The following is a 19,737-nucleotide window of genomic DNA, read 5'->3' as shown; positions in this document are numbered from 1 at the left end:
AATCGTTCCAAAAACAAACAAATGGCGACTTGTACTTGCATTGACAGAAATACTAAAGTCAGCTAAAACATATATGGACTTTATTTTTTAATTATAAAAATATGGGTACAGATTATTATTACACTGGCAACTGAAATTAGTGACATTTTGACACTTCAGATTTGTTTGGATGTTAAATCATTATATATTATATTTTAATATTTTATTTTACTCAAGATCGGAGTGTTTTTCTTATGTATTTTAATGTTGAGTCGAGAAATCCTCTATTAAAAAACAACGTGTATAGTGAGTGTTTCGAACTTTGAGACGAAATGCTTTTAGTTAGCAACGCAATGTCGTCTAGAGCCTAGACCCAGGACAGTTAATCGAGACGGCAAATCGCGGCGGTGTATTAACTGCACCTTTGCGGTGCCAAAGCAACAAGTCTATTTCTTGGACGAGCTGTCCAGTTTGTAAGTTATGTAGATTATTATTAACATACCCACAATGTGGGAAAAATCTTGCCAAAGTTAAAGAAAACAGTTTAACAATAATAATAATGGAAATATGTTTACTCAACTTCTACATTCTATTTTAGGTTTCAAGGCTGGAATGAGTTTGTGCTGCCTGCTGGAGATCAGCTAATAGAGAGGTTCACAGACAACAACATGACATGACCCGGCCAGTGCTGCAAGAAGTCATTCACTCACATCAGGAGTATATATAAACCTGCTGCAGCTATATCAAATTCTTGTTTTTATTTTGGGATGCCAAGAATATATACCTCTATTATACATCTATATAAAAATATACATCGGATTTCGTATTTCTCGTTTTATTTTTCTTTCCCTATGATAATTAACTATTAGCCTAATCAGGCTGTGAAGTGAGTTGCCTGGGATCGGAATCCTCCAAAGACGGTTGGCGTCAGGCATACGGCCGGTCATAAAAGCTAAGCTGAATCTATTCTACAATATGTGTTGACGCCATATTGGAGTGAGATAATGGTAGGTGGAAAAAAAGATTACGTAATTTATGTAATAGAATAAGTCGTAATTCAGAAAAATATATACACAAAAGGTCAGGTAACATATCCTCTGTGGAAAAACTAATATTCCGTCATACTATCTTAGAAGTTTTATTGAAGTTTCGTCTTATCAGATATGTTAGTACCTATCAGTTTCTTATGAGGGCAATTAAAGCTAGGTAAAAAGAACATCCAATAATTGCTTATTGCAATAACACTTAGGTACTGCCATATTGAACTTACTTAGGCACGTAAGTACTTTCTACCGTACATTATTGCAGTCCATACTTAACCTCAAAATAACCGCGTTATAAAAAATATGATTACTCCGAACTCCCATCGAATATCCAATTGTTTTAAATTTTTATAAAAACTAGGATATATTCCCTATAGTTTAGTGAAGGTTTTGTACAGACGCAAGCGTAGCCCAACTTTCATACAAGAATGGGCATTCTCCTTTAAATAATAGTATAATAGATATAAATTAACCCATCCATATATATATATATATATATATATATATATATATATATATATATATATATATATATATATATATATATATATATATATAGTACGTACTACGTATTAGATTTGGCGTTCCGAACATTCACTATGTTCAACTGAATTGAACTGCAATCCGTTCAAACTGACTTTAGTATGGTGTCAATATTGATAGCTTGTGGTTGTCTATGGAGTAGCGCTCATGATATAAGAACTCGAATCCAAGTGAATAAATAGGTTATAACAGTGACATTTTGCTTGCCATTTTAGTTCCGATTTTGAACTAATAGTTTATATCGACGTTTGTGTCTATAGAATATACGTCAATGGATTAACCTAAGAAATATTTGAATTACGACCACCAAATCGCATAACATTGTAAAAGTATTTCATTAAATTCCATGCAACACCTATTGAATTGACGGTGTTTGAATGAACTATACAATACACTGAACAATCAGTTCAACCATTTATCATTTAATGCAATAATCCGCTACGAGTCGCTTCACATTGTTTCATATTCATTTGAAATGCGTTCCATTTCATACGTTTTGTGAAGAGGAGTATCGCTGTTTGTATATTAATTGTTAAGTTTTTATTTCGGAGCGTATGAATGAGAACGGGAATTAAAGGTAATTTTTACGTGGGTATGCGCCGATTACTTAATGATTTCTTAAGTTTACGCGAATGATAGACATCGATTTTATTTTTCTCAGAATTTTAATTATGATTTTCTTCCGAGGTTTCGAAGATTACAGCTTCCATAGGCACGAGATGGACTTCAAAAGATAGAAGTCAAACGGGATTTTAGGCTTATGCGTGCTTCCCACCATTTACTCTAATGAAATTTTTGATGTATAACTTCAATAGCTTCGCGAATCATCTCAATTAGGAATCATTGTTCTTTGGCAAGGATCTAGTCGCTAGCTTATCTAGTCGCAGATAATGATTGGAGCCTTCTTTTAAGTATTTAGCAAGAGCGGATTACTTAAGATACATCTGTGGATACGCTTTTGTATCTGACTTACAAAAAAACATATAAATTACAAAGTGTATCTGTTGTCGAGCCAATGATATTGTAACACATGTTAACGATTTTTAATTCCCATAGACCCATTATAATATCTGACAGTTTTAGTCGTAAACCAGTTAAGGAGCCGTTGACTCATCAAACCCTTCGTTAAATAGCATTGATCAATTATCTTGTCCGAGCATTATTGCCCCTAAGAGTTGGGTAATCACAACCACTCCTGTCTCGACGTCCATAGAGTGACATTGTGTCAATATCGAGACAAGATGTAGAAGTCACCTCACGTTAAGTGTTACCAAAAAATAAATCTATACTAATAATATAATGAAGCTGCGATAGCCTAGTTGGTTGGGGAACGGACTGCTGAAACGAATGTCCGCAGGTTCAAATACCAAGGGCACACACCTCTGACATTTTTAAAAAGTATGTGTGTATTCTTTGGGAATTATCGCTTGCTTTAACGGTGAAGGAAAACATCGTGAGGAAACCTGCATACCTGAGAAGCTCTCTATAGGAACTTCAAGGGTGTGTGAAGTCTACCAATCCGCACTAGACCAGCGTGGTGGACTATGGCCCAATCCCTCTCAGCAGCACAGGAGACCCGTGCCCAACAGTGGGTCAGTATATAGTACAGGCCTGATATTATTAATAATATATCAAGCTGAAGAGTTTGTACGCGCTTTCTCAAGAATTTCTAAACCGATTTTAAAATTTTCACCAATAGCAAGCTGCATTACTCCTGAGTGGTGTAGGATAATTTTTATCCCGTGAAAATATAAAGCGGGATTGTTAACATGGAAAAACTTTTTCCGAAAAAAATCTTTTTCTTTTTTCAAGTTGTGAAATACAATATTCTTTTATTATAAACAAACAAACATTACTCATTTATCTCCGAAGGGATATGCAGAGGCGCAGCCAGGGCACCCACTTTTCACCAAGAGTGTTCCACAAATTTCAGACTCCGGGCTGATACTGAGCAGAAAAACCCAAATATCACTTAGCTCGACCCATGATTCGAACTCAGCCTCAGAGCGCTGCCGTACCGCGCATGCAGTACAACTACACCACCGTGGCAGTATTTCATTAAACCAGTCAGTTCTTTTAGTAAACCCTCTCAACATACTATTATTTTTCTAACAAAGCTTTGAAATGATTCAAACCATTTAGCATATAAACAATATGGTTAGTTGCCTCCTAACTATAGTTTATACGGCTTCATAATTTACGATTTAAGCCAACATTAATTTGTATTCTTCGTGCATTACAAGCGACTTACACATGATGTCATATTGTAATTTGTAATTCTTATATTAACGCCTTATTCGACATACTTGACATTTATACATAATAACTAATAATAAAATAATAATATTGTCAGCCCTGGATTATATACTACCCCACTGCTGGGCACGGGCCTCATCTACTACTGAGAGGGAATAGGCTTTAGTCCACCACGCTGGCCTCGTGCGGATTGGTAGACTTCACACACCCTCGAAATTCCTATAGAGAAGTTCTCAGGTATGCAGGTTTCCCCACGATGTTTTCCTTCGCCGTTAAAGCAAGCAACAATTTACGAAGAATACACACATAACTTTAAAAAAATCAGAGGTGTGTGCCCATGGGATTTGAACGTGCGGACATTCGTCTCGGTAATCCGTTTCCCAACCAACTAGGCTATCGCCACTCTCATAGTAACTAAATTTAACATTAATTAATGACCTATTTCGCGAGTATATGAATGAATTTCTATAAACAACAATAAAAAAACCAGTATCATTTACTGTAGTAACACCAGAGTTTCTTGCCCGTTCTTCTTTGGTCAGATATGCTTTTAGAACTGGTAGTAGAGTTGACTGACGGAATCTAAATCTATATTTATACTATTATATAAAACTGAAAAGTTTGTTTGTTTGAACGTGCTAAGCTCAGAATAACTGGTGTGAATTGAAAAATTCTGTCAATATTGGATAGCCCATTTATCGAGGAAGGTTATAGGCCAAAACATTACGCTATGAGCAATAGGAGCAGAGCGTTAATGATTTTTTTTGAAAAACGGGTACAATTTATTTCTTTTGAAAGTTATCTTTGCGTGCACTGCGTAAACTATTGAAGTTATAGTACAATCATGTATGATGGAATTATTTCTCTTAATTTATAAAAAAGTTCTCATAGATAAATCAACCCATCTGATATTTTTATTCCACAACAGATGTCACCGGTATACAGGGTCATTTGACATTGCGTTATTAAATGAAACCACATAACTCGTCTTCGTCTCTACTAACTTTGAGCTGAAATTCATCCATGACTAACATTTTTACCAAAAATCCTGGTTTACATTTTCAGATTTTTTATTAATTTGTAGTTTAGTGCGACTATGACGTGTGCGTGAGTGTATTTCTGACTGACGTGTGATGTTATCGCTGCGACAAGTTCTCTTAGAGTTATAGTAGCATTAGGGCACGTAAAATTATAATTACTTTTACTGATATTAATTTTGTTCGATTTTTTTTTTAATCTACGATCGGAGTAATTATTCGTAGTGTTTTAAGAAGATAAGTGCATGGTTTCATTTAGTAACGCAATTTCAAAATTATCCTGTATAATGCGCACTGAGTGAGCTATTAGCGAAGGCAAGTTCTCCAACTGCCTCGGTGGCGTAGTTGTATTGCACGTCCGGTACAATAGCGCTCTGAGGTCCTGGGTTCGAATCCCGGGTCGGGCAAAGTGATATTTGGGTTTTTCTGCCCAGTATCAGCCCGGAGTCTAGAATTTGTGCCCGATATGGCGATAGGCTCGCCCCCTATCACATCATGGGACGGAACATACTTGGCGAAAAGTGGGTGCCCTAGTTGCGCCTCTGCATACCCCTTCGGGGATAAAATGCGTGATGTTATGTATGTATGTAAGTTCTCCAACGCGTGCAAACTTCCTATGTTCAATATCAAACATGTATATTTCGACCATGCTAGTCATATCCGTCGCTATAAATAAAAGTCCCGCCATCCCAATTTTTTGTAGTTCACACTAATTACCTATTTTATTGTTTAACCAATTGGGAATTCGCGTATGACGTCATTTACTGCAGGAAGTAATTAATAGCAAATAGGGCCTGGTACGTTTTTAAACTACGGATATTTGGACAAGTGAACCAATTAGCACGAATTCACACCGGTGGAATGTTTTAAACGACGAGACGAGTTAGTTCGTCTAATAGATGACTATCAATAACTGCTCGTAGGAGATTGGAATTTGAAAGGTCTTCTTGGCACGTGCAATCATAATCATCATCAGCCACATAAAGTCAGTGTTTGGCTTCTAATAAGTACTTTAAGTATTTTAATGCTTACAGTCATTATAACACATGCTTCAGAGACAATAATTGTTTGGATTTTTATGCTACGACGGGCTCACTGCACCCTGTCAGCCATCATTAACTTTTAAATTTATATTAGATTAACACAAGAGAAATGCCTACCTCGATAAAGTATCTACATCAACTCCATCCTCTGTGACATGAAAAATTGCTCTTGCCGTTGAATTTATCTAAAATGTTACGCATAGGCCTCTCCTAAAGACTTCCAGACGGACCTGTCGAAAGCGGACTGCATCTAGCGTTTTCCTGCGACCTTGCAGGATAAGCATATAAGGATAATATATCATAACTCATTATAATACCAGCAACAATGTATTTTAAGGTAAAATAAAGATATGTGTATAGTGTTAAGCCGATCGTTCACCGCCAACTAAACTAAGTCAGTTTAGCTTAGCTCGCATAGTTGAGCCAGTTTTTTATAACGTTCAGTGGACGATTTTGAGATTATGCCTACACCCCAAAAGAAACAGACGTGACGATATACCGCTCTCTTAATAAAATAATAACCTATTCCAAAATTGATAATTTGTGGGAATCATCGCAAAAACGAATTTCTGTTTACGATCTTTTTTTTAAATTGCTATAAAATTAAACTTATTACAGATAGGTCTAAAATGAAACGTAAAGCAAGAAACAAAAGAAAGAAAAAGTAAAAGGTCGCCAAGAGAAATTAGTTTTAAGACTCCTCCTACAAATTAACAATTTTGGAATAGGTCATTCTTTTATTAAGAGTGCGATACATTTTGATCGTTTGACTTACTAGGTAGTGTAATTATTGCGTCCGCGTTACGACTAATGCTCTGACGTCCCAGGTTCGAACACCGGCTCGGGAAAAACATATATCAGCACAGAGACTGGAATTTGTGCCCTAAATAAACAATAGATTCGCTCTCACATCCTGGAACTGAAGACTCTTGTCATAAAGTGGGTGTTCTGGTTGCACATTTGACTACCCCTACGCGGCCATAGGCGTGATGTGTGTCAGTCTAAAACATTATGATTTACATCTAAAACCGTATGGTGAGCATTCGTATTATGTAGCTAACGTGCGTGTACATTTACATAATACACTATCAGCAAGGCTAAATGATTGATTGTCATTCAGTACGCACAGGAACACTTTGAGCTAATCATAGAATATATTACAATCAAAACGAATACTATGTCGATAAGAGCTATACAGTCATTTTGATATTATAATAGATGAAACCATTTCCTTTTTTATTTTTATTTTACCTAAAATAATTTTCATTAGATCATCATCGGAGTTGAGTTGTGTGTAAACTATGTAGACATGTGTGTTCCTGTGTTTTTTGGATTAAATGTATTTCATTAATAATTTCCGTCTCATAATAGTTTTTAGTCTGCAGCCACTGAATTACTTTCTTATATTGAAGTAACGGTAAACAGTAAGTTTTAATAAATGATCCCAATCATTGCAATCTATCTCAAAAATTTACCAATCAGAACGAAGTATTTTTTGACATGCTCACAAATGAGTTGTTTTGATTGGTCCCTTCTTGGAATGATTGAGGATTGAGTGTGTATATTGAAGTAACAGTAAATTTTAATGAAAGGTCCCAATCATTGCAATTTGTCTCAGATATAGACCAATCAAAACAAAATATTTTTTGACGTGATATCAAATGACTTACTTTGATTGGTTCATTCTTGGAATGGTTGAGATTGATTTTGGGGTCGTTTGTTAAAATTACTGTTAGTTTTATTACTCTAATTTCTTTTTTTTCTTTAGTTCACTGTAAGTAAGTTTGACAGTACTATTTTTTTAAGTTCTTAGTCCACCACGCTGACCTGCTGAGAATTGACGTATTTTAAATACTTAGAAATTCTTTTTGGCAATTCTAAGGTCATGCAAATCCTCATATTTTCCTTCATTTAGCATCGGTATTCCCTCTGCGCATCACCTACTTTCTACAGGACTTGGCCTGTTGCCAATCTCATAGATTATTCCATGTCAGTCAGAACAGGTTCTTTTTAAAACTCACCCCACTCCACTTACCATCAGGTGGAGTAACTTCACCGTGTTCATAAAAAAGTTAACCTTCCAATACATCAATTACTGGACTAAATCCTATTTAATAATATCAGCCCTGTATTATATACTTGCCCACTGCTGAGCACGGGCTTCCTCTACTACTGAGAGGGATTAAGCCTTAGTCCACCACGCTGGCCTAGTGCGGATTGGTAGACTTCACACACCTTCGAAATTCCTATAGAGAAATTCTCAGATGTGCAGGTTTGCTCGCGATGTTTTCCTTCACCGTTAAAACGAACGATAAATTCACAAAGAATACACACATGATTTTAGAAAAGTTAGAGGTGTGTGCTCTTGGGATTTGAACCTGCGGACATTCGTCTTGGCAATCCGTTCCACACCCAACTAGGCTATCGCCGCTTATTAAACAATCCTATCTACCATTCCATAAATACATTCCACTCATGTCTTACCAACATAAATAGACGATTATCGATGTTAAACGTAATTTATATTCCCTGTCCGTGCCCTATGACGTATGGGTTAAGGAAATTGTTTTAACTCATTCATAGCGACTTAATTTATTCACTGGTATGTTTTATAAATAAGCGTGGAGTTAAACTCAGCACGTAGGTATATGTGATGTGAGATCGGTTACGGTAATTGTTTTCATAAATCCATTATGCTTGGATATTTGTGTGTATTAAATAAACTGGAAAGTTTGTCAATAATCGTAGGGGAGACCTGGGGTGGTTATTTAGAGGCAAGTTGACTAACATTCAGAAACTCCGCCTACTCGGTAGTGTTACCTTAAGAGTAAGTGCATTGTTTTTATTTAATGATATTTAGTTAAAGCTAATTGGTAATTGTAAATAGTTGTCTTTGTCTTTTTTTTTTTATTTTATCTATATGTAGTACTAATTACTTCGTAAAATTTCCCCAAGGCCGGTGGGCCTTGTTGTGGTTGGTGTACTTGGATTGGGTTGATTTTCTTGTTTTACAAAATGGCCTTTGTACTATGTCATAAATAATAACAAGTCTTATGGCATTTCTTTCCAAAACTTATTGGTATATCTATCAAACCTATAGGTTACATATGTATGTGATTATATATATACTAAAATAATAATAAGCGTTCAAATTAGTATTTGGTCAATCATCCCCGATCTCCCCTGCTTCCTTCTTTCAGGCATTTTGTTTCTTGGTACAAATATGGGAGAGGTTAAGCTTACATTTAATTTCTAATAGATATAATATTAACTAACTGAACCCGCGACGTTTTTTAGAATAGTGCTTTATGGCTTTGGAATAGAACACATCGGTATTATCCAATGTAGTTATTTTTTATTTAAGGATGATGTTACTATAAGATCTAGATACATTTTCATAAATATTACATCTCAGTAGATTTATAAACGAAGAAGCACCTGATGTTATTAAGATGTTGAATTCAGTAAACGTTGCTATAAAGATTTTGGCAGGCGTTTATTGTTTATTATTACTCGGTAGAAACTTAGAAAATTATTTCTAAATATAAGCTCTTTTAAAATGAGTTGTTAAATATCGAATTATGCTTTGAGATGATAATACTCAGACTACAATAATTTGTCTTATTAAGTGCTCTATTATTTATTCTATTACTTTTATTCTTATTATTTGGGCTCTCGGTTTCCAAACTAATTCATTTACCGTGCGGATGCTATAAAAAATCAGGGTTTTGTATAAATAAAAATAAACTTGTAATTTACGTACTACGTATTTTAATTAGTTTAAAAGACAGGTAACTTTATTTATTAAATCTAAATTATAAATAATACTCGGTAATATAAGGCATTATTATCACAAACATATTCTTTAAAATTGTATAGTCTGACCAGGAAAATAAGAAACCTCGCAATGATGTCATAAAATGTGGAACTAACTTCTTGAACTGACAACCTTATGTTTAAAAAGAAAATGCTAAAGCAGCGACCGAAAGCAGTTTTTTATATTCCTAGCCAGGCTATAGTAAAATCATAGGATTCATTGAATTACATTAGTAAAAGCTTCTGAATTTCTTAATATAATATTATTAGAAGTATCTAATTATTCGGTATGAAATAATTATTTATATTTACGCCAATGTTCGGGCCGGCGCTTATATGGCGGAGTGCAGCGGAGATAATTGTTTACTGTCAAACTATTATCGTCATTGTCTTCACTGAAATAATATTCAAAATCAATTAACACAGCAATGTAATACAATTTAATGTTGTATTAATGGATTTTGATTATTATTTTAATGAAGGCAACGTCAATAATAGTTTGACAGTATAAAATTCTCTGTTCTGCTCCGCCATATACGCACTGGCTCTTAGATATTGAAATAAAACTATTTTACGGATTTTATCGCGGATTATCACCCTTCATGGTCACAGAGCAGGTCTGTCCCGTGACCATGAAAGCTGCAAAGTCTTCAAAACGTCGGAAGAAAATAATAATATAAATAACCGCAATAAAGTCCGTAAAATAGTTTTATTTCAATATCTATATGAAATGCACAAAAAAATGCATTGCATATTGATATATTATACACTGATATGTTAACTGTTTTCATAGCAAAAACATACCCATTTTGATCACAAACTTAATAATAAATCACTCAATTATCACTGCATCATAAAATTAAATAACATTTTCGTCAGTTTTCAATAATATACCAAAATAAAAATATTGTACCTATGTACAATATCACATAATAATTATAGCAATAAATACTTTTGTCTGTTTTAGTTTGTTGCAGGGAATTATAAAGTATTTTTGTCGCTGTTATATTGAAATCATTGAAACATATTTAATTACACTTATTCTACTCATTAATTAGCGGTATCTATTGCTTTTTGTATTATTTTGTTTATTACACAATTGTAACACAATTAAATTCTGATCAATTATTTCTTGTAAGCTTCACAAAGATTACATTTTTAAGTATAGTAACGTAATAAACAACGACTACTATTAGTAAATATAATACAATTTCAGCTCAAAAACACAACCATTTTTTGTACCTTAAAGCAGCGAACACTCAACTTGTTAACACTACACTACATAACAAAAATAAAAAAAAATCGAATTACGAACTGCCTCCTTTTTGAAGTCGGTCAAAAATGCAACCATCAGTGTAGTTCTCAGTAATAAGTTACGCGTCTGCGCTTACCCTAATGGGGTATATACTTTAAATCACAACTCGGTAACTAAAATAAGTAAATTCCTCAATACTAGTGGCAAAGGGTCCATATAATCCAATTCCTGCTTTCCCTTTCGTAATTTATTTAAAATCTATTTATCATTGGGACGATTTTTAGACCGTATTTTGACGTCCTAAGTATACTAGTACAAATGCAAAAACACAACTTTACAGGAGAGCGATTTAAACATTCTAAACTTTAAAATACTGAGGTACAACATTTAAAAATTTCAATGATATCTGTTGGACTATGACAAATTTATAAAGTTAAGAATGCTTAAATAGCTCTCCTGTAAAGGGGCCGTTAAATATTACGTAACGCAATTTTTCTTGTAAAAAGTTACGACGCGTTACAGGCGCGGGACGGAGGGTTCGTACAAAGTGTTATGTAACATTGGTGTTATTATTTTAAAACAATAACGAAGGTATTTAGCGACTTTCCGGTTTTTGGCTAAAATAATTGAGAATATTACAAAAAATTAACACTTTAGAGTTACGTAACTTTTGGAGAGGGGGCGAGGGAATACAGGAAAATGTTACAGCGCGTTACATGGGGGTGTGGAAGGTTCAAAAATCTTCACAAATTGTGTTACGTAATACTTGAACGGCCCCAAAGTTGTTTTTTTGCATTAGTATATAGCAGGGGTGGCCAACCGGTCGATCGCGATCGACTGGTCGACCCCGACAACAAGTCCAGTCGATTGTGGTAAGGCAAAAATATAAATACACGTAGAACAGACCGCGCAACATACCTAATCACTAACTGCTGCACGCATCGTCTTGTATAATTTTTTAATCAAAATAATAATAAATTGTGTACTGATGTTGTATGTATGTTGTTTCATAAGATTCCAAGATGTATGTAACTTGGTAGATCGCACAGAGTATCATCAGTGAAAAGTAGATCTTAGGTCTTACCAAGTTGGCCACCCCTGGTATATAGGATACGTCGATTTATGCTTATTAGCACATATTACATAGTATCGGGTTCCTTTCGAAAAATATCACTCCTCGCCACTGGTCAATACTCAACACACATATCAGCTTAACTAATAACCTTACATCAAAACTCGGTAACTAGATTATATTCATTCTTATATAATAATGTACTTATTTAATAGCCAAATGGAGCAAAAAACCTAACGATGAATGAGAAGAAATTTTTAGGTAGTAAGTACTCTCGTTTCAGAGTCCATTTGTGTTTCGTTTTGACTATAATCCTAAGTTGTAGAACAGAGAAGTACAGTCATAACAGTAGTTGAACATACTAAAAGTTCAAAACTCTTCTACGTGTTAAGTTAAATCGAAATAATAATTTTCTTCATGTATCTATAGTTCTACTAATACAATATAAAGCTGAAAAGTTTTTTTTGTTTGAACGCGCTAATCTCCGGAACCACTGGGCTTTTCAAACAGAAAAATTATGTTACTGTTGGATAGCCTATTTATTGGGGAAAGCTAAAGGCTATATAAAACCACGCTATGAGTAATAGGAGCGGAGCATATAAATATGTTGCAAAAACAGGATAAACTTGTTCCTTTTGAGTGCTTCCGTTGCGTGCGCGATAAACGGTTAAAGCAACGCAACAATCATGTTTGAGACCCTGGAAAGGGTATAGCCTACTTTCCATCTCGGGAAAATATATAGCGGGAATTTTATCCTAGAAAACACTCCTATGTATTGTGTATGCATACGGGTGTTAACTTAATAGTAAAAGCTCATCATCATCGTCAGCTACATAAAGTCCACTGCTGAACATAGGCCTCCCCTAAAGATTTCCAAGTGGACCTGTCGAAAGTGATAAAAGAAGCTACTGGTCACAAATACCTTGGTTTGAATAAGACAACACCAGATAGTCTATTAGCCTGGACTAAGTCCTCCCTGGATATATCTAGGTTCAGACAGGCGGCGGATCTTAGGTTGCTGATGGTCTTTATGTCCACCATGATATGGTCCCCCCTAAACAGCCAACAAGTATCGCGTTCCGGGATCAACCTGATAACATCCAATCCAAACAGGCCGGCATAATTGTGACGACTAACGAGAGATGGCCAGCTCTCGTCATCAGCACACTATTTGGACTCCACTATCAGGTGCAGTGGGGTCACTTGGTGCCCCTAAAAAAATGTATAAATAAAAAAGGCCAAATCCTTTCTGCCACATGCAAGCGTATCTTGTGCCTTCTTTTGGGATATTGGCAGATGGATGAAGACCCGCAAGAATTTTTTTTAAACACAATCTAAGACATCATAACGCAGAACTCTTTAACTCGGCTTCTGCTTTCTTGTTCTTCTCTTTATCCTCACTGGAGGAGGTGAGAGGGCCATGTTTCCAGCCAGCTGGGTACCCGTATTGGCGCACGTCGTCCCACCATTGCTGCTTGCCGTCCGCCCAGATGCAGTACACCACGTTGGTGCCCACCAGTACCGCGAAACACACCCAGAACGCCACACGCCACTGCGCTAGTGTTGACTGTAAAAAGAAAATATTCATTTATTTCTATATAGAGTTGTTACAAATTAAGAGAATTTATTACTGAAAGAAATTAGAATTACTCTATCACATCGTAGGGACCTCATGGCGAAAAAGTTGTCCCTAGTTGTACTCTGCCAACCCCTTAGGGGATACAGGCGTGATATTTTTGACTTTAGGCCTCATGTACTAAGATGCGATTTATTTATTTATTCCACTTAATATACAAACGTATACAGGCGGACTTAATGCCATAAGCATTCTCTACCTGTAAACCTTAGGGTGGTGCAGAGATAATCATGGTAGGAGCATCACGGTAATATGACACTTAGCAAAAAGAAGATATAAATATATAAAATATCTATAGATTTACTGGGCCCTATTTAAAAATCTAAACCGATACCGAACCAAACATCTCAGTTACTTCCCAATCTAGTAATCAAACACAATACAGCATTCCGGTAGCAATAACACTACATCTATATCGAGAATGAGGACAAAGAAGGCTACAATAGTAGGTACCAGTGCCTTAATCACGCCGCAATAATAATAAATGCTACGAGCCCCGCGTAAAGGAGAGCCCCGCGTAAAGGAGAGCCCCGCGTAAAAGAAGACCCCGCGTAAAGGAGTACCCCGTGCATAGGAGGACCTCGCACAAAGGAGAGCTCTACCCACTATACAAAAGCTTACATCCTCAAGCGTCATTTTTTTAAGTGAAATTTATGAAAATATTTAAGATACCTCATCTTAAACATATTAAAAAAAAAATAATGCTTAACCTTGTTAAATTCATCATGGGCCTACCGTCAGAATTTGACATTGATATGTACACTTAAATTCACAAACAGATAGTCATATTTGATAAACATATCTCGATCTTGAAACACAAATATCGGAGTAAATATAATAAATTTTCCAAACAACATAAACTTAAGACGGATCGAAGTTCATTTCGCAACAGCATCACAATTTTAATAACGTGACGAAATTCTCAGCAAATTCGATACGAAGGAAACAAGCATCAGAAATGTTACTTTGACAATATCGTAAGTCGATAACATCGTGATCTGTACAGGGTGGTACTCAGAGAGGCGCGTGTGTACAGGGCCCCCGAATACATAAGCAAAGAAAATTAAATCGTGACTGTCAATAAGGTCATTTCTTTAAAAAAATAATAATATAGCACTGGTATGAGTGGTCTCAATTGTTAATAACGGTACAAGTTGGGAAAAACGATCACAAGAGAATAGAATTCTAAGATGATGTTTTTCAAGAAAATTCGATATACTTTCTATAATCAATAATCACTAATTTATAAAGGCATTATGTAAGAATCAATAACATATTTTTAAATAGCGTTGATACGAGGCCCTTTAGGACTAAAATATGAAAGTATATGTAAAATTTAGTAATATTGGACGCATTTATACCCTAAACTAATAAAACAAATCAAATTATCCCCCATCTGAATCCTGATTCCGCCTCATCTGTTTTGATAAGTTAAAAGTGTTTCATTAATAAAAGCCTAGCTTACGGCGCGGAAACTTCCGACAACCAAGCAGCGAGTAACGAACGTCCTTCTCAATTTAATTATCGAAACTTCGACATTGATTCCATTATTAACAAGCAAGAAAACGCATTGTTGTTTATTTTGAAGCTATTTTAATTGGGGGTTAAAGAGTATCCAAATCCAGTGTCTCAGTTTATAAAGGGAGTGTATGGCCTTGTTTACTTGTTCACAATTATGAGACGAATTTATTAAGAAAACGAGTGTTTGGTAGAAAAAGAGCCTTATTCCGTTCAGTCAAAATTAATTGGAACAAATTCAAAATTTCAAATCGCCTTTTTAATTATTTTTTCTGCACGAAAATACACCAAAGGATTTTTTTTTTTTAGATAAATAAAAAATAATATTTCGATCCGAAAAAGCGAAATTTGTAGAAGCGCTTTTTGCGCGAATTTTGTATACGTGCACAGCAAAGTCACTCCACTGATGGTAAGTGGAATGGGGTCCAGTAGGGCGTAGACTGATGAGAGATGAGTACCCCTCGGCAGTTGACGCGATTATGTGGATTTTTTCTAAAAGAAGAAAGTGACTGCACTACACCCGATGGTGACTGGAGTGGGGTTCAATAGAATGTGGACTGATGAGAAATAATTATCCCTCGGCAATCGATAGAATTATGCCGGCCTGTTGGAATCGGGTGTACACAGGCTGATCCCGGAACGCGACACACTTACGTCGGCCACTATGGCGGGTTTTAACACCTTGTGTACGGTGACCGCTAACTGGGCGGATATAAAATATATCCTATCACCAGCAAATTTCTTCACATACTTTTGTGTGACTGTACATGAAATAGTGTTCTATCCCTTAGAAGATAAAATAACTTGCACAGTGTACACATCTGTATCTGTCAAAATGTAACATACTAGCAAACACGACGAGTGTAAATCAAACAAAACACTTACATCGGGCGTCAGTAATCCAATTAGATACGGCGTGATAATGCCTGATATCGTAGAGGTCCCGTTGATCATGGCGGTCAATGAGCCCGCGAAGTTAGGCGCCAAGTCCAGAGCGTTCACCTGGAACCAGAGAAAAAAAGTTATGCCGAGATTACAGACTTACGTGCGAGCGTTCACCTGGAACCAGAGAAATATATTTTTTGTTGGCATAATTTAACTTACGTGAAGTGTCTTTAAAATAAAATATCAAATAACGAGAGATAACTGTTCCTTACTAGTTGATAATTATTATAGAGCTAGGCTTCTGACGTTAATTTAAAAAAAAATGCAAGCATAATATATTTAAAGAATGGTTATGGTGGGATTGTTCATTTAACAATAAAAACAGACATAATTACTGATTGGCTCGTAAACAATATAATTTTACAGCGCAATAAAGTTTGAATAAAGCCGGGTCAGCCATCACAAATTACAAAGCAATGATGTAATACATTAGAACTTACCTTCATTCCACTATAAAAGCCTCCCATTAGAGCCATGGAGGCGATGAAATACGCAACCGCGGCGAATCGGTCGCAGCCGGCGTATGAAGCCAATATGATGCATATAGCCGGGCCAGTGGCGGCTGTCGACAATAAAGTCGTATATTTAACGATTCGATTTTTTTTTAAGTATCGGATTCCACAGTCAATACCGGGGGAACACATTTCACACACTCAACTCACTGCACTCACACATATTTCAACAAAATCATATACTCTTGGACAAGGGGTGTCTGATGAAGGAGGGACGAGAAGTTCAGACTCACTTATGCATAACGCCGGCAAGATTCGGCCATCGTATCAAATAGCAAGACCCCACCCTTTGCTAGCCACACATACATACATGAAGACAACACTGTTCAGCGACTCTTATTACTCATATCACAATAAAACAAAGGAAAAAATACATGGAGAAATCTGCGAATAAGATACTGGAATCCCGGGGCTTAGTGACTGCGGGGCTCTGGAGGAATGTTAGGATATCTGAGGAAGGAAGTGTGGGTAGGAGAAGGAACCCTCGTAGGATGGAAGGAGTGAAGGCCAGAAAATGTTTGCGAACCCTCATAGTCGTCAATGTGTATTGACAACCATAAGGTATACGCACTTAATTGTGTGCCTAGGACCGCGACAAATGTCTCCCACTGCGTGCATTCGGTGTAACGATAGGAGTTGGAATCAGTTAGGTCCATTGAACAAACGTGTTTATTGTAAATATGAATTCGTGTTTAGAATTTTTAAGTCTAAAATCGATGGGACGGAACACATATGGTGAAAAGTGATCTGGTTATCCGTCTGCCTCACGCTTTGGGATAAAGTAAGGATGCTTTTTTTGAGAATTAATTCAAGTTTATAAATATCCAGAAAATGAGCTAATTGATTCAAAAACAAATTGTAAATCGAGTCGATTTTACAGATATGAAAGTTTGAATTATTCGTATCCAGCGACCATATACCATATCCACATCAAAAAGCTATTCGATACCAATACATCGGTCACGTAATTTTGTATTCGATTCACAAATCATAATAATTTAAATGGGCAGATATCTAATTGTCCGGAGAGTGCATTAGCCGATTAATCGAAATGTAAAGCTGTTATGGAAATCTGATTTATGTTAACGTATAGGCTAAACCGCTGATGCAAAATAATTTATGAATGTTTACATACAGGATTGAAACCTTAATTTTAATTAATATCAAGCAATTTTTTTGGCTTTCACATGAATCTGTACTCAATTAAGAGTCTCATAGAAGTCAAGGAAGCTTTGTTTTCTCTTTTTTAGAAGAGTCGAGAGCATAAGTCGTTTATAAAAAGAGGTTAACTCACCAATAGTGGTATGAATAATCCGCCCAGTTTTAATACTGTGCCACTTCTTCTTAACACAAACGTCGCACACCCAGCCGAAGATGAAGGAACTAATCCACATGGCAAGGTAGGGGATGGCAGTGAGCGTTCCGGTCGTGGCGATGTTAAACTTGAGGACGTCCGTCATGTACTTAGGGAGATCAGTGACCATGGTGTAGTAGCCCCAGTCGTGGCCAACCTGAAATTAGATAGAGGTTTTATAATAAGCGAACTTATCACATCATTACCTACTGACAAGAAGTTGTAAAACCCGAAAGGAACAATGAAGCTTAGAGATTGTACTTCTCGATTGGGAATATATTGAACATTTGTTTGAACATTGCATGTAAGTGTAGTAATCGAAATTGATGTGGTCGCGATGCGTATCCGAATGTTATTTATTCACTTGATGTTTAGATTACTTTTATGAGTATTTAATCCAAGTTTGGCAAGAGCTTGTAATTGGTTGAACGCTTGAGAAGAGTTCAGGTCTCCCGCAAGAAGAATAGAGTCTCTTACCATGTCTAAGTGAGATACAAAAAGTTTCCGAAAGATTTCATCAAAATAAGACGAACAAAATATTACGGACTGCGTCGATGGCGTAGTTGTATGACATGCGTGGTGCGATAGCGCTCTGAGGTCCTCACTTCGAGGCCGGGTCGGGCAAAGTGATATTTGGTTTTTTCTGCTCAGTATCTGCCCGGAGTCTGGATTTTGTGCCCAGTATGGCGATAGGCTCGCCCCCTATCATATCATGGGACGGAATACACTTGGCGAAAAGTGGAGTGCCCCTGTGATGTTGTGTGTGTGTGGCGAGTGTTCCTGACACATGCAAAAATGTACTCAGTAATTTGTATTAAATTTTTATTCCATGTAAATACTAAATAATCTAGTTGAATGTAGTTTTTCGTAATTATACAGATATGTATGCTTAACAATCGACAGCACTTCAAGGGTGCTCGAAGGTTTAAGGAAAGGCAGTGTATTGACCTTCCGTTTCACTATATTAAAAAATGTTTCTGCAACTGCATACTATACTAATAACTGGTCTAAAGTAATTGGACACACCCAAAGTCATTACGGGTATATTTAAATACGACAATCAAAACTCATTCAGTCACATTTTATATGGTTAATAAAATGATAAATAGTTTGGTAAAAAATCATAATTTTATATTATTTTTTTTTCGCAGACAGACAACAAAACATTGTGTTAACCGGTGTAAGTGTGTTTTGCACACAAATTATGTATGTAAAATAAATCACATAGTAAGTAATAATGCTTAGAAATTGTATTAAATAACTTAAACACACCGCTCAGAAGGCTACGAGAATTTAAAACATTATTAGAGTCTGGAGAAACCAAAATTCCATAATCATATTTCTTTTTCACACACATGTTTAGTCGTAAGCAATCTATGTACTATTGGATTGTTTGATTTCATTATCATCAGCCTTTGGAAGTCTTCTTCTGAACATAGGCTTCCCTTAACGATAGGCATTACTTTAAATACTTTATATTAAAAAAAACAATCTGCTTCCAACCCCCCCATCCCCCCGACCACTCAAATCCTAACATTATTGATAACGTGTTACTTAAAAAAAACTGGTTCAACACACCTCCTTTCTTTCATTATTGAACTTAATTTATAAAAAAGGTAAAGAAATTAATTCTTACATAATAATTATAGCACGTAATACAGTTAATTATAATGTTACTTCTATCATGTTGTATAATTTTAATTACATACTTGTATTATCTTCCATTGA

At 35.8% G+C, this 19,737-nt stretch overlaps 2 protein-coding genes across 2 annotated transcripts in view; both read right to left on the bottom strand.

Moving 5' to 3' along the window:
* Nucleotides 1–19,737, bottom strand: part of LOC115452130 — a 318,239-nt gene that overhangs the window by 198,748 nt on the left and 99,754 nt on the right. The window lies entirely within an intron of this gene.
* LOC115451681 (putative inorganic phosphate cotransporter) overlaps nucleotides 12,105–19,737 on the bottom strand; it is a 52,577-nt gene continuing 44,944 nt past the window's right edge. Inside the window, exons 7-10 of the mRNA XM_030180053.2 lie at nucleotides 17,950–18,166; nucleotides 16,584–16,705; nucleotides 16,084–16,200; nucleotides 12,105–13,611 (exon numbers count right to left, since the gene is read on the bottom strand). Coding sequence (XP_030035913.2) covers nucleotides 13,387–13,611; nucleotides 16,084–16,200; nucleotides 16,584–16,705; nucleotides 17,950–18,166 — 681 coding nt within the window. The 3' untranslated portion in view covers nucleotides 12,105–13,386. The remainder of the gene's footprint in view (nucleotides 13,612–16,083; nucleotides 16,201–16,583; nucleotides 16,706–17,949; nucleotides 18,167–19,737) is intronic.

This window comes from Manduca sexta, chromosome 12, assembly GCF_014839805.1.
Source record: "Manduca sexta isolate Smith_Timp_Sample1 chromosome 12, JHU_Msex_v1.0, whole genome shotgun sequence".
NCBI classification, from domain to species: domain Eukaryota; kingdom Metazoa; phylum Arthropoda; class Insecta; order Lepidoptera; family Sphingidae; genus Manduca; species Manduca sexta.
Note: the sequence above shows the minus strand (reverse complement) of the source record. Positions and strands in the feature narration are given on the sequence as shown.